Genomic DNA, 16,325 nt, shown 5'->3' on the forward strand with positions numbered 1-16,325 from the left:
GTAATTGGAATATACAAATCAAACTATGAAAATAATCATATAAAAACCTCTTGTCTACATAGATGTCAAGTCCCCAAGAAAATGGCTCTATAACAAGAATTAATACTCTACAGACTTGCACAGAAAGAAAGCATTGCTCAGGCTAAATAGCCTGTTTCCACAAAAAAACCCACTGCCAGTGCACAGTGCCTTGTGTAAGGAAGCTCAGAGTCTTGACAACTCCACAATAAGGAGAGGAACTTGGGGAGCTACAGATCACAACACCTCCTGGTCAGTCCCACAGTAACAGTAAATACAGGAACTTACTTTGTCACTTTTTCCCATGCACACGACCACAACATAAATGTCATCTTCTATTTTTTTTATTTCTCATCTCTAGATGAACAAAATAGCTTTTTTCGTTTTTATTTGTCCCTGAGTAGAGATACAGGTGTCTGTTCCCTGATGCACATATCCCTGAATGAGGTCTGACATTCCTTCTCTTCCAAGCAGATGATCTAATTATTCCCACATGCTGCTGAAAGACATTGCAGTTTACATGCTATGAGCTGTGTTTTGCAGTGCACACACCAGCATCTGCTCTAGCTGACTCCTGACAGCCAGCACCAGTCTGCAGCATAGGGCAGCACTTACAGACAACTGACATGGCATAGAAAGTACAATCTGCATCACCTTTAAATCATTAAAGTCAGCTTCCAGCATTAAAACCACAGATGCAGTTTCTTCTACTATTTATGAGCAGGCTATGTATATGTATCTTAAAGCACATTTTAACCCTTAATAAATTTTCAGCTTTTAGTGTGCAATGACTGATCAGAATGAATTTACAGAAAAAACATCATGTTCATATTTTCAACTTCCCAGTAAGAATACCATGAAGTTATTTTATACTAACTGTTCTCTGTTTACAAGAATGGAATAGCTCATAAGATGTAGGATGTCAGGTAAACATATTAGGAATATTAGAAAAAAAAAACAAACAACATTTTCCTTACTTTCATTTAAAATGTGAAAGCCTTGCAAACACACACTTATTCAAACCTTCATTTCAAGTTAGTCATCACAGTGTTTCACTCCCCAGTTCTTTAAATGTTGTGAACCTCCAGTGTCTATGCAGTTGTTTCTAAGGTAACAGATCAGGATGCCTTGTGAAAAAAAATGAATCAGATCTTGAATATTCAAGACCATCTCCAGTTGCAGAAATGAGAAAAGGGCAGTGTTATCTCAGTTGAGGGTTCTCAATATCTTTTAGACCCTGGCCTGATTTACAGACAAGAAAAATGTAATCCACCCTAAAGCTGCAGTGTGAAAGTACAGCTGCGTATGCAATTTCAGGCATGTAGACTGTCAGAAATTTTTAATCAGAGCCATAATTAAGGAATTACAGAGGCTGTTCTCAACAGTCTCATTGCCTTATTGCAGGGTATACACACACAGAATGCAGATGAAGAATGTGTTTGATAGGATTGCTCCTTCATTCCAACCATTGACAGCCGCACAGAAATCTTTGTGTCAGACACATGATGCACAAGCCAAAAAATGCATTAAAAATGAACATGAATCAGCGTGTGAAAATCAATGCGTATAGTTCTTCCTCAAGGGACCAGATACGCATTATTTTCATCAAACAAAACAAATCGACATCTTTCTCAGGTGATAACCTGTGTCAATCTTTTTCAGTGAATAGGATTATTGGGTTTTGTTGAGGGTTTTCTGTGATTTGTTTGTAAGTTTTGAACTGGCTAGAACTACCTTTTGTTTCTTTCAAAGGCTGTTTGCTTGTTATCTGAATGCAGAAATCATAAACATATGAATGCAAGCAAGGCACATAGAGTATTAACCAAAATATCATGTAAGACTTTAGAAAACTTCTATTACTACAAAAAAAATTAATTAAATTCTTTGCTTAATGATATCATACACATATGTTTATTGTTATATATACATTTTGGAACATGTACAAATACAGCTACCATCTGTGATAAAGTAATCATAAAGTACTTTTCAAATGCCCCTCATAATGAGATCTAAAAATCAAACTCATAGAAAAGGTTCAGGCTTGATAAAAACCTTCAGAACTGTGTTATTTTCCATGTTGTGTAAAGGAAAACTGAGACATATCAACCTGGTGGCTTAGAGATCAGATAAAAGTTGTGGTCATACAACTGGACAGGTCATGACTACTTGTATCTGTTTTTCTGTCTCTAAATCCTATGCTTTATCTGTCTACTGTGTTACAAATTATTACATGCTATAAATGCTTGAAATAAAACCTGTTCTCAATATTTGCATAGCTTGTTTGGGAACAGTCTCCAGTGACTACTCTGCATGAAGAAAACTTTAACAGTTTTGGGGACTTCTATCATTTATCAAACTGAGAGATGGATGCATTGATTAGGATCTTACGTTCTTGGAAGGATGTGAAGAGCATCTGGAATCGGCTGCTTCGACTGCCTTCATCTGCCCACATGCGGATTACACCGAGACCTGTCCGCAGCATTACATCATTAGCAACAGTGCTGCAAAACTTTGCTTTCAAATCCTCCACGGAGCTACTTCCATCATAGACAGCTACAAAATTCCTTTTACATTCATTGGAATTCTGCATTTCGTAGTCCAAGAATCGCAAATAGATCTATGAAATAAACAAACAATAAAAGTAACATGTACAGACACTTGACTGAATAAAAAAATTAAAACACCTTTGCTTTACCTTGTGGGAGAAAGACTGCACAACAGTACCATCATAATAATTTTTCTGGAGCTGGTGAATCATAGCCACTTCCTTGCAAGGGCATTAATATGGAAACTGAGCACTGTTTATGCTTCCTGGTATTTTGTCTTGCTTCAAAGTAAAATCTACAGGGACATCTCGATATTTTTGTTGTTCTTCGCACTAAGGTCCTAGTTTCCAAATATATACCCATCTCTGAGAGGTATGCACAATGGTCCTTCAAGCTGAAGGACACGCAAGCTAGAAATTTCTTCTTTCGCTGGCTGGCACAGTATTGCTCTATTACATGCCTGACATGGAATATAATAAGGCAAATAACTGTTGCTCCCTCCCCAGAGTCAATTTGTGTCATCCTTATGATATGTCTCAGCTACACTGATTCAGGAAGTGAGAATGTGGGAGCCAGGGAGAACTCAATCATTAATATTATTATGTTTCTTCCAGCAATCTGGCTAACATCTCAGCTTTTCTAAACAAAGCCTTATGGTACATATTTTCATAATTTAGCAAGGTTGAAATCAGACATATTTTGTGGAAACTGCTAGAAACCTAGAAGTTTTGTTTGGGTTTTTGGTTTTTTTTTTTTAAGGAAATTTCTCTTGCATACAAGCTAAGTTCTCTCATAAAAGTAATAGATGTATTGCTCTTTGCGAAAAACTCTTTAAATCTACCCTGAAAGAAGCAGGGTTGAGGAGAAAATGCTATTATTTGATATTCAACTCTATATGGACTTTAATAGGGAAAACCACTCATTTTAAAAGCAATAGTACAAGAAACATCAAACATTCCAGTAACAGAGAGGGCAGGTAATATTTTCAATAGACACATGATACATAACCAAACTGCCAAGCCTACTCAGGAGATTTCAGGAGAATGATACAGAGAGGAGAAAGGCGAAGTAGGGCACAAATAACATGAAAGCCAGTAAGCACATTCGGCATCCAGCTATACACATCTTCACTTGAAAAAACAACCAAAAAGAAACTCCACTGTATTAGACACCAGATACACTTCTTTACAAACAATCGTATTAACTTCAGGCAGTTGTTTTACATGCACAGAACAATTGCTTAAAGAGCTTCTCTGGATTTGCATAAAGTACATAAACATAGTATAACCTAGTAGCAACAGGACTCACCCCTTCGCCTCGATAATGTATTAAAACTGTTATGGTTTGAGAATTGTGTACTATTAAGCAGTCTGCCACTGTTTAGTAATAGCCCAGATATTTAAATGATCCTTTTCATGTAGTGTATTATGTTACATTATCATTCCTTGTTATGCTTTGCAACTGGTCTTACTCAAAAGAATAGTTGTAAAACAAGTTTTATTAGCATATGAAATTTGGCATACTAAGTTTCATTTTGCTTGTCTCACCTTTTTCTAGTATGTTATTCCTTACGGTAATCCTTACTTATGTTCCAGCGTTCCCATCCTCCAGAAGAACTCAGAAGAATCTATTTCAATTAAATTGCAGTTAAGCGAATTCTACTTTTACTGTGCATCCTGGTTCTTAAATACTATAAATTAAGGAAGATGCCTGTATTAATCTCTACAAAATGAAACTGTTAACAGCAAAACACAATTCGGATGGCAATATCTTATATCAGTGAATACTTTTCATAGTGTTTTTCATTTCGCTTACTGGTTGCTCCACCCCTGCAAGTGGAAAGAAAAATTACTAGAATTTGGTCACTTAGCATTGCTGAAATTTTCTCACATTATCCACTGCTTTTTATAAGTGTGTTGCATTGAAATGTTTTGCCATTTCTTCTCCTACTGGGGAACATGCAGTTTCCATTCCTGTTAAAACAGATCAGTTACTTCCTTGGAGAAGTCATACTTAAATATTTGTTTTGAATTCTGAAGATTTATTCAGAGCGGAAGATGAATTTCTGAAGTTCCTCTGCACTGGTTACATCCCTTTAAAAGTCTTTCATTCTTTAGTCTCTTCCTCCCTTCCCCAGGTGCTTAGGCACCTGACCCTTCACTCCTCGTGGTCCAAATCCTTGTTCTTGGTGTTCTCCAGCTATTTAGAGCATTTCTGTCTTACTGATATCTGACTACTTTAGCCCTTCAGGTAAACCTCATCTTCAGTGTGTTTGCTGCTCTTTTCTGTTTATATAGCATCAGCCACTTCCATGGCCACCAGGCAGATGGCTGACCTTTGCTGCCAGCTGCTTCCTAAAAACCGCTACACCTCTGATAGGAAGTGTATGAAAATGTGCAGAATTTAACTGGAACTAAGCAAAAATGAACAACAAAAGTCCTGTAAGAGAATTGCAGACAAGAATTTTGGACCAGTCAGTGGCTCAAACACAACCATGAAAAATTGGGCTCTTACTCTTCATTCTCATGGTTTGATAAGACCCTCTTATATTAGTGGCCCCTGGGGTTCACCTGGCACAGGCACTCTGTTGTCCTGCCAGAGCAAGATTATATGTGATGGTGGGAGGTATGGGAAAAGACAGAGCCGTGACACCCACACCAAAGAATTGGCCGTAGCTGGGATACACCAGAGAGTTGCTTCTGTGTTCTAGAAACCATTTGCTCCAGCTCAAACAAGACCGTAACAGGAGCTGTGAAACCCTGGCACCCAGCTTCTCCTGTGAAGCTGCTGAGACAGTCCATAGTCCATCTCTGCATAAAGTTTCGCTTAGAATGAGAAGTTAAATATGCATCTTACTTTTCTTTCCTCTCCTAACAGAAGCAGCCTGCATCTGACGGGTGCTTGAGTGCTGGCCAGCTTTGTCACAGGTAGTGCAATAAAACCCTTCTGCAGTAAAATTGTATACAAATATGCAAAATGATTGCTTTCCAGGAAGCAAAGTATGTCAGATAAATGTCTCATAGAGAAGCACAGATGGCTTCCAGCATGTTATTTTCAGGAACCATTATTTTTATGCTATATATGCCTATTATGTGTGTACCATCTATATGTTACAATACACCATATAATGGTAAGATAGACTGTAGAGATGTAATGTAATGTACATATGTCACATTTTTACCTTATTCCACTTTTAAGGAAAGCTCTTACCTACTCCAACTGCAGTTAGTCCAGCTACAGAACAATAGTAAAATTAAACTTTACCTAATGGGGAAAAACCTCTTACACTCGCTCACTTGTTCTCCATTTCTACCCTGCTGCTTCATATATATACATATATATGTACATATATATGTGTGTATACATATAAATAAGCAAACATATATCTTGCATGGGTTATTCCATTTCATTATTGAGATGTAATTTATATCTGTTTTTATTCTTACAGGAAATGTGTGTTAATCCTTGCAGCAGTTATAAAATACCAGCTCTCACAGCAATTTCCAGCATTCATTAATTATTTCTGATCTCTTCAAATGGGTTGTTCATATAACAGTACAGCCAAAGTCTTAAATCTGTGGGCTTATCATTTGACATTCTCTACTTTCTGGTGGCAGACTAGCTTTATAAAATAGTAAAATATTTCTCAGAGTAGCAGTTATAAGTGCTGAAAAGAAATCAGGAGAACAATAACTTAGCATTTCTCTTTAAGTCTTTCAGTGAAGAAGCCATCACTTTCAGTTCTTCCCAAGCCTTAATTCTGCGGTCAGTCATGCAAGTTCATTCCTGTATGTGATAAATTCAGCTAAGATCATAACATATACAGACCTGGTAGGTACTGGAACCACTGGAAATAAAAATTTGATTTAGAAATTTATGTCTATCCTTTAGAAGAAAGATGGCACCTTCTCCAATGGTATGAAGCTTCATAAAATAGAGAAAATAATAAATTCCTGATATTCTGAAGTGAGTTGGAGTTTCATTCTCAACATCTCCTTTGGAGATGACTATTCCCAGAACTTTATATAAAGTAATGAGGACTTGATACAAAGCACACTAAAATCTGTGGCTATCTTTCCATTTACTTATTTGGATCAGACCTATGGATTAAGACTGCAGGCATTTAAAAAAAAACCTGGAAACTGATTACACAAACTGACAACCTGACATTGGATCAGATTCTATTTTAAAGAGCTTGAATAATTTAATTGCATCTGCACACCTCTTCCAATTTTTATGGATTTATTACTATATTTTTGCCATTGTTCCTGTCACTGGCTGTAAGACTCACACTGGCAGAAGAAAATGACTAATAAATTGAGTTCCCCAGGCAAAGAATAAACCTAATGATATGATATACTGTTGTTTAATGCAAAATGTTCCTGAACATAGTTTTTTGAAATCAGTAGCAATAGTCTCATTACTTTCACTGGTATGTGGATCTCACTAAAAGAAATTAAGCAGAAAGTGAGAGAAAAATTATCAATATTCCAGGTTATTTAATTTACTGAGGTCTTAGTTATTACTTCTACCAGCAGGAAAATGGATAAGAATTTTTTCTTCCCCAAAAGAAAACAAATTAACAAAACAAAGAGGTCACAAACTCAAATGCCACCATGTGCCTTCATTAAGCATTTTTTTCAGTGATGCCAATAGGAACTTTTGGAACGAACGTTTCTATAGATACTGACACACCATATTAGCACAATTGGGACATTCTTGATGAAGACATCTTATTTGAAAGAAGCAGCATAACTCTCATATCTTCTTTCACATTTCTGTTGTAGTTTTAATAAGACACTTACCTGAAATCATCAGTTCCACATTACTTAGAAGAACAGGCTGCTAGTGCACAAGTATTAGCTTTTACTGAGTTTTGAGAATGTCGCTGCAAATGCCAGTGCCATTAACAACAAAACTGATAACGCCATGCTGCAATTGTAGCATAGATAGTTTACACTCTGTCACACATTTCAAATAATTGTCTTGTCACCTTTAAGGTTTGTATCGTCAACATAATACTAAAAAAGGAAATGATGGATAAGTCTTACTATTTTTTTGATTAAATTTGGAAACAACAGAAATCTCTGACTGCATATATGAAAAAAAAGAATTATTTTAAACCATAAATAATATATCATCTCAGTAATATGGTCAGATTATAATTTCTTCATAGTGACTCACTTTTGATGAGTTCTGCTTTTTAATCAATCATTTAAGCTTAGGACCGACAACATGATTGACCAGGCCAGTCAGGAAAAAGCTTCAAACCATATCCCAGCATATCAAACTTCATATATGTGCACAGACATTCAGTCCCTTAAAACCAAAACAAACAAACAAGAAGCCATCATTCAACTGCCAAAAGTAACTTAGGTGTAAGACAAAGACCTCCTCTTCATCCCGGCCTAACATCCAGATTTTGCATTTTCAGCTTCTAGTTTCAGTCAATTCTTTTGTACGCACAGGACTGGGTTAAATGGTCCATCTTTCTGCATTGCACAGTGATCAGTTACAGTGCCTGTTTATTCTGCATCTTATTCAGGTCTATGTGACTAGACACATGCCTGGGTTGGAGTTAATTTTCTTCATAGTAGCTAGTATGGGGCTACGTTTTGGATTTGTGCTGGGAACGGTGTTGATAATTCAGGGATGTTTTCATTATTGCTGAGCAGTGATTACACAGAGCCAAGGCCTTTTCTGCTCCTCACACAACCTTACCAGCAAGTAGGCTGGGTGTGCACAAGAGGTTGGGAGGGGACACAGCTGAAACAGCTGACCCTAAGTAACCAAAGGGATATCCCATACCATATGACATCATGCTCAACATATAAAGGTGGGGTAAGGGGGAGGAAAGGGAGGACATTCAGAGTGGTGTTGTCTTCCCAAGTAGCCATTACACTTGAGGGATCCCTGCTTTCCTGGAGATGGCTGAACATCTGCCTGTTGATGGGAAGTGGCGAAAGAATTCTTGCTTTGCTTGCGTGCATGGCTTTTGTTTTGCCTATTAAACTGTCTTTATCTCAACCCACCAGTTTTCTCACCTTTACTCGTCTAGTTCTCTGCCCTATCTCACTGGGGGCAGGAGTGAGAGAGCCACTGTGTGGTGCTTAGTTGTCAGCTGGGGTTAAACCACAACAGTCCTTTTTCATGCCCAGCGTGGGGGGTCAAAGGGTTCAAGATAATGACAGATTTGATTGGAATGTGTTAGATCAAATTTATAGCTGTTATTGCTATTCATCTATTAATTGGCAGGCTCCTGTGCTTGCCATGGAGCTTGCTTGCCCTACTGTATATTAGAGCCTAGTGTTTGTTAGGGGCTGCTGTTCACTTTGCTGCTTGCTGTACCGCTGCGCTGCTGATCACCTTACTGCTACGCCTGAGAGCTTTCTGATAACAGCAATGGCCGTGTGCCTGGGATGGCAGATGGCCAGGGCATCGCTGCTGTCTCTGTGCTGCTGTGCTGGACAGGCCTGAAACTCGAGCCAAAGGGACTGTGACCTGTGGATAAGTTCATGCAGGAGCACCTTGAGGTGCTCAAGCGCAGGACACTTTGAGGTGCCTGTGGCTGTGGATAAGCCCATGCCAAAGCAGGTACATCTCAAAGTGTCTATGGCTGTGGTTATGTCTGTGCCAAAGAAGGTATATCTCTGAAGAAATTGTGGCCCAAGGATAAATCCACAGTGGAGAAGTTACACCTCAAAGCATCTGTGGCTATGAAGTCCATGCAGGAACTGGTACACCTTGAAGCACTGGTGGCTGTGCATGAGGTCACGCTGGAGCACCTCAAAAGCATGTGACAGTGGATGAGCCCACAGGAAAGCAGGTACACCCCCAGAGGGACTGCAGCCATAGGTAAGGCCATGTTGGAGCAGGTTTACTTCTGAAGGTTCTGTGGCTGTGGGTAAGGCCACGCTGGAGCAGGTGTATCTCTGAAGGCATTGTGGCTGATGAAGAAGGCTGTACCGGAACAAGTGCACCTCAAAGTGACTGTGGCTGTGGCTAAGTCTAAGCCACAATAGGTATACCCCTGAAAAGGCTGTGGCCACTTGCACTAGGTACACCCCAAAGGATTTCAGTCTGTGGACAAGTGCATGCCGAAGCAGGGGCAAGGCGAGGAGCTCATTGCAATATTAAACCTTGTAACCTGGCCCAAATGGACTAGGGTGGAGATTGTAATGGAAATACTTTTAAATTGCTATGACCCATGATTTGAATTGCATGCTATAGGAATAACTATATGAAACAATGGAGGATAAGCCTTACGAGAAACAGTCTAAGCGCAGCAGTGACCCAACCTGAGCTGTTTTCTGTCCCCCTTCCCTGGAGGGAAGTGAGCAAGGGGGAGAGTGAGCAAGCAGCTGTGTGGTGCTAAGTTACCAGCTGGGTTTAAACCACAAAACAAGGCAAGACAACTACAAATATACCAAACTAAAATACATATTACTTAAAATGTTTGGATTTGTCTTCTAAAATAGCCTGTCCTATTGTTTGGATCCTGAACTGTTGTTTCGGGGTTTGTTTTTTTTTCTTAAACCACTTTACTTCAGCCTGAAAGTGTTAACAGGACATGTTCTGTTTGGTTTTCTGTTTGTTCGGGTTTGGGGTTTTTTTGACATTTTGGGACCTGCTGTTACTAGTCTGGAACCATACTGTGCAAACAGATAACTCCATACTTCATATTTTCCTCTAGGCTGGGGCTTGGAGAATACTGTCTGTCAAAGGTGACAACCTTAGATGGTACTTCTAACACCCTGTGATTCACAGCTAGGATCAGACGTCAAAATACCATTTTCCTGGACAAATGAAGCTCTTTGGATTTCTTTGCTGTGTCCTATTTGTTTCTTCAGATTTTTGTGAGCCCCCAGTAACTGACATTTATTGTAACTGTCATTTTTCTCTCATACAGTGGCAGAATGCTTGCAAGTGACAACCTTTACAGCTCCTTGGTGCTGTTCTGCTGAAAACTGTAATGCACATCCTGATTCTGCTTTTCTTTGGCAAATATTTTATTACTTTAATCAATAGATTTTTTTATCACATTTCCTAACAATTATTTGGTTTGAGGTTGCTTAGGTTGGTTATCTTTCTCTACCTGAATGGAATAGATTCATGCTAACTCAAAGTGGATTTTGTCAGTGCTACTCTGGCATGTGTATTACCATGCCTGCTAAAAGACATTCTACATACATGATTCTACACACACACTTGTCTTGCATCTTCATCTAACAAAACTGTTTCAAAGAAGTATTTTTAATAGTTTAACACAAGTAAACAGTATTTTCTACTTCTTTAAACATCATTTGTTCACCTTGTTCCCCAGATGCAATATAAATGTATCAGGTTTTTTTTCATTCATAATGTCATTTGCTTATCCGTATGTTAGCAAGCTTCAGAGCTTCTTCAGAGATAGAGCTCATTTGAAGCCTGTAAAAGTGTCTATGGATATTAGGGTTTGCATTTTTTATATTCCATTTTTCTGCAATATTTCAGGAATCACCAGTCAAACGACTTCTATTAAATTTTAGTGTACTACTTAAAGCTTTTCTTCTACACCTGATTAAGAAGCCTCCAAAAATCAGGGATATGTTACCCTTATAGACACCACTTTTAGACAGCTCAGGTTTAAGGAGACTGAAATAATTTGTCAAAACTAGATACTCATTAATTAATCCTTTCAGTTTCTTGAGCTTTTTGTTAAGTCTTGCATCCTATAATTCGTAAAGATATCTTCTTTGCCCAGTAACACGCTTAGGTGGGGCAGGAGAATTAGGCATCACCTTTTCTAACTAGCTTCCAACTTCATTTAATTTCTCATGGTGTACATACAGAGGTCATTATTTGCTCATACTTTCTGAATAGATGATTTCAACTGGACCAGATTCAGACTAAGGCTTGTCTATCTGTAGTTAGGATGCCCTTTCCCAAACTGCCCAGAGGTTCTGATTATAAGCACTGCTTATTGTTTCTTCCCAGCATCAGAACTTCATCTTTGTGAATGGTTTATTAGTATTACTGTCAAATTGTGCTGACTTTTTATTTCCTACAGAATCTCTCAAGGAACAAGCATGACACAATGGTACCCTGCTGGGAAAGTTACCCACCAAAGGGAGTGCTACCTGAGAACAAACATGAGTTCTGTCTTCTGGGGGGATGCTTGTCAAGCTGCTGATGCATCCCATATAGAAAAACAGTTGTCATTGATATTATGCTCCAACATTTCACCCTTAACAGAAAATGAGAAATATACTATCATTCTTTTCATTTTCTTATTTTCTATTCATAAATAGAGATTCTTTGCTTAACCACTGCTGCAGCCAACGATATCTCTGAAGTTTTTCAAAACCCAGTACAATAAGCTTATCCACTTCCTCCTTTGGGCTTTGTTCTGCAGAGAAGAATTTTGGGATGAGGCAGTTCCTCCAGCTCTTGACTGTTCTGGGTGGGTTGGCACAATTGGTCAGCAGCTCTCTCCTTCATTTTCCATTTTTGCTCTGACTACTAATAGAAGTCAGGTTCTACACAAAGTGCAGAACCCCCAGTTCTGCACTCCATAAGTCCGGATTTCTGAGTTTCTGAAACTCCAGATTCACAGCTATCTTACTCAGCATGAACTGACTTCAAATTATTACAAGAAACACACTCTTTGCAACCAGTCACTGTCAAATATAAGGCTCCACGTCTGTGTACAGATTGAAGTCATGTCTAAAATGCCTTCTGCTGTCTTCTGCACTTCCAGAAAGTTTCAGTTCTGCATGCACTTTCAGCTTTTTATTTTTTGTGCTATAAGGTAATCAGTGGTGGCTCTATTTTAAGTGCGTGCAAGAAATTTGCTGTTCTCTGTCCCATTCCAGCTTGCTGAGGATAGCAACAATGTTACACTCAGACTGTCAGTTTGAAGCTCAGGCTGAGAGATCTCAAGTTCATACTCCCTGACTGATCTCATTGCTCATACATTTTGCTCAGACTTGGCTTGAATCTGGAATTGGAAACCAAGGAAAGAACTTACTTCTGCAGACAGTTTAGATTGGATGAGCTTAAGCCAAATGAAATTGCAAGCAGCCCACATTCTGGCACAGTTTAATTAAGAAACTAAAGATGCAAAGATCCAACCCAAACTATATCTGAGAAACTGGCCTTTTAGGCATAATTCCCAGTAACAGACTGTACAGCCCAGAGTACAGGAACATGTGGATTTAAAGACCTTTCCTGAGTTCTTACTGTTCTTAGCAGGAAAGCCCGTTTTCATAGGCGCAAGCTACCATAAATTAGAATGATGTCACAAAATTACTGTACTGAATATGTCATTAGCTCAAGGTCAGATAAGCACAAAGGAAGCTGATTGTAAAATATGGACAATACAATCCAGTTCAATTGAATAATCTTACTAATAAATCTTACTGCATACAAGTTTGGGGGGTTTTAATTTTATCCACTATTTTATTCCTTAATGTTTAAAAATTATTCAACCTGCCCCAGTATGGTGATACCATAACCATATGTGTGTGTGCATGTGTGTATAGATATCTGTGTATACATATATATATATGTATGTGAAAATCACACCAAGAAAGTTCAAGTGCTAAATCGGACTTACCCGTGTGATAGGAATCTAGGCAATCTAGGCTTGAAAACTGCTGGGGTTTTTTTCCTAGCTTGCTGAAAAAGCTTTCAACTCCAAATGCTTGGAAACACTGATTTATGTGCTTTTATACAGCCCTATCTCTCTACCCAGAGAATTCTGTAAGATGGAAGCAGCAAGATTCATCAAGAGATGACCCAGCCCAAACCTCTCCGTAAAGGCAGGATTAGTAATGTTTCTCTCATTTTTCATAGACTGTCACCTAATCTGCACTTTAAGACCACTAGCAATGCTGGCTGAACAAAATTCCTTAACCAGTCATTCACAATCCTCCCTCTGCTGTTTGAAATTTTCTTCCCTAGCATCTAACCTGAATCTTTCACAGTGCAGGACCATGACTTATCGTATAGACATGGACATCAGAGCACTCCTTCCTTGTCGTTAAAGCTTTTTATTCACAAAATCTTCTAGATGACCTTAAATAACTTTCAGTGTTTTCTCAGGTTTTCTAGAATGCTCTCATCTCTCTCCCTTCCAGTTGCTCTTCTACTGATATATACTTTTTGAAGTGCAACTCAACTAAATACAGGTATGTAAGTTAATGAAACACTAAACAATCTTTAATCCTCTATTAACAGTGGTAGGATGTCATTCTTCTGTCACAAACTGTTTATGGTTATGTAGCTACACAATTTGTATTTTTACATCAGGACTGAAGTGTTGATAAATCTTACAGATACGTAAATATGGGATTTCTAGAAGGGCTCTGAATCATACAGAACTTTAGTGTTAGATCAAATAAGAATATCACAATGACATTATCTGAGCAACCAAACATAAACTGGAATTAGGACTGTAGGAAAATTTCATTAGCTTATTTCATTGTGCTGATTCTAATGAAGACAATTCTAATTTTTGTGTTTACCTGTTTTCTTTCTACTAATACCTAAATACATAACATATGCAATAATAATTAATCAGGCCAGTCATTAGACTGTAGCTACTTACTGTAGTAAAGTGGGAACCTCATCTACTTAATTAAAAACCTCTATGAATATTGAAATTATTCAAAAGTAATAAAAAAATAAAAAATATATGTTTAAGTATATTTTGGAAACCCTTCCTCCTGCTTATTCAATACCAAATGCTGAAACAGATATATTCAGTACAATCCACTGTGAGATTATACTAAAAATAACCTTATCTGTTTAAAGATAGCAGAGATTAGTAGGTATGTAAATTCTACCTTGTAAAACCTTTCCTGTCCAATAACACACAGCTAGAAAAAAATACAATGTGGAGTTGTCTTTAACATTGTGAATGAAAGTAGGTGAGAGGCACAAAGCTGTTCCAATTGCAAAGAGAACAGAAATGGTAGCGTAGGCAGCAACAATTAATCCATATAACAACTGATAAACCATGGATGAGAGATGAATTCAGAATCCAAGAAAATAATTGCTAAATTCATTGCAGTCCTCTCTCGTTTGTTACAAAGGCACAGCCTGATGACTGTGGTGGAAGAGAAATGAGGATACTATCTGCTTTTGTCTGTGGCTCTAAATCAGAAGAACTAAAGTTTTCATACAGAGGAACGTGAATTTACTTTGGCTCCATTTTCACAGTTCCCAGATGAGAAACAATAATGATCTTAGGTAGCCAGCAGTGTTCACTTAGTAGTTTCTATATTAGCTATTTGAGATATTTTGAAAATTAAAGTGGTAAGATTACCTCCCACTTAAGAAAGCACATTGATTCTTTTAAAATACGAGAAAATGTAAAGATTAATTGAAGAAAATTACTTATGGAACAAAAAGTCCATTAACATTGCCCACGTCATTATTTATAGAGAAAGGTTATTTTGGCAGAAGTGACAAATTACCCTTGAACCGCAAAAGGAAAAAAATAGTTTATAAGTTCAAGCAGTAAAGTTATTAAACAAGATCTGACTGTACTAAGAAATGCACAACAGATTAGAAAAGTCAATTTCTTAAATTAAACGGCAACTCAGCAAGTGGGAAAAGGACTGACCTTGGATCGAGGTGGTGCTCGTATGAACCATTTACAGTCTACTGCTTCAGTTTCAGAAGCTTTTCCTTCTTTGACAATTTGTACAGATTCCACAATTCCTTCAGGTCCTCCCATCTCAAACTCACAAACTGAATAACAAAATACCAGAAAAAATGAAACCTGAACAGCAAACAAAAATATTTTCTACAGCAGAGTGCAAAGGCTTCCAAGTTAAAAAAAGAACACAAAACAACATACCAACCTGGCAATGGTTTCAAAACACCAAGGTCCTTAAAATCTGGATCTTAAAAATTAAGAAAGAGAAGATTAATTTTGTTCAATATCTTGGTTATAATGTCTATGTGGTAAAATTCGACAATGCACTTCATAATATAATTATGCATATATTTCTTAGAAATAAGAAATGTTTCAAAACTATGGCAACACATTAATTATTAATGCAGAAATTAATGATACTATCAGACTACGATTATTGTGGGATGTTTTCTGTTATGAAATCCTGGTTTTGTCTGTCTCTCTCTCTCTTTCTCTCTCTCTGAAGTGTTCAAAAATATTTCTGTAAGCACGTCAAGCAAGAACATCACACAGCTAACCACACGATATTTTAATACATCAGACTAATGAAAGAAGATATATTTACAGACCCATTCAGAATCCTTTTGCTTATTTTGCATTTTGTAGTATGACACTCAGCTTAGCTAGAGAAATCTAAACTCCATTCTGTGTTTATGAATACTCTGCCATCCCTACTGTCAAAGAGGAGACTCTTTGTCAGAAGCATCCATTTGGTCATCCTGGAATAGATACCATAAGGGTTTGCCATGGAATTCATTGTGCTAACAAAGTAATGAGTCTAATACACATGATATTTTCAATCAGATAAATATGATTATATTTACTGTCTAAGATGCTTTGTATCATGCTTTTATAGCCAGCTATAACACATGCTTTTATAGCCAGCTATAACACATAGATGAAATGAGTTTTGTCTTAGACCTATGTTTCAATAGACAACTATCTATTGAAAAATCATCATTTCACAAAATTTGTCCCAGTTTGAAGATACTGTCCGAAACCAGAAATGTAAAAGAGGCTAAAGTATTTCAAGAGAAAATGACTTCTTCAGAGTAGACTGGTCTTGTCTGGGAGAT

At 37.6% G+C, this 16,325-nt stretch overlaps 1 protein-coding gene across 4 annotated transcripts in view; it reads right to left on the reverse strand.

Moving 5' to 3' along the window:
- NETO1 (neuropilin and tolloid like 1) overlaps positions 1–16,325 on the reverse strand; it is a 66,079-nt gene that overhangs the window by 15,119 nt on the left and 34,635 nt on the right. Inside the window, exons 5-7 of one of the 4 annotated variants that reach the window (XM_030506460.1) lie at positions 15,416–15,457; positions 15,175–15,302; positions 2,407–2,635 (exon numbers count right to left, since the gene is read on the reverse strand). In XM_030506460.1, coding sequence (XP_030362320.1) covers positions 2,407–2,635; positions 15,175–15,302; positions 15,416–15,457 — 399 coding nt within the window. Of the gene's footprint in view, positions 1–2,406; positions 2,636–3,929; positions 4,192–7,843; positions 7,884–15,174; positions 15,334–15,415; positions 15,458–16,325 lie in introns of those variants that run through there. The other 3 variants (XM_030506469.1, XM_030506478.1, XM_030506483.1) reach the window with 3 other exon arrangements.

The sequence above is a fragment of the Strigops habroptila genome, chromosome 1, assembly GCF_004027225.2.
Source record: "Strigops habroptila isolate Jane chromosome 1, bStrHab1.2.pri, whole genome shotgun sequence".
In the NCBI taxonomy this organism is placed as follows: Eukaryota; Metazoa; Chordata; class Aves; order Psittaciformes; family Psittacidae; genus Strigops; species Strigops habroptila.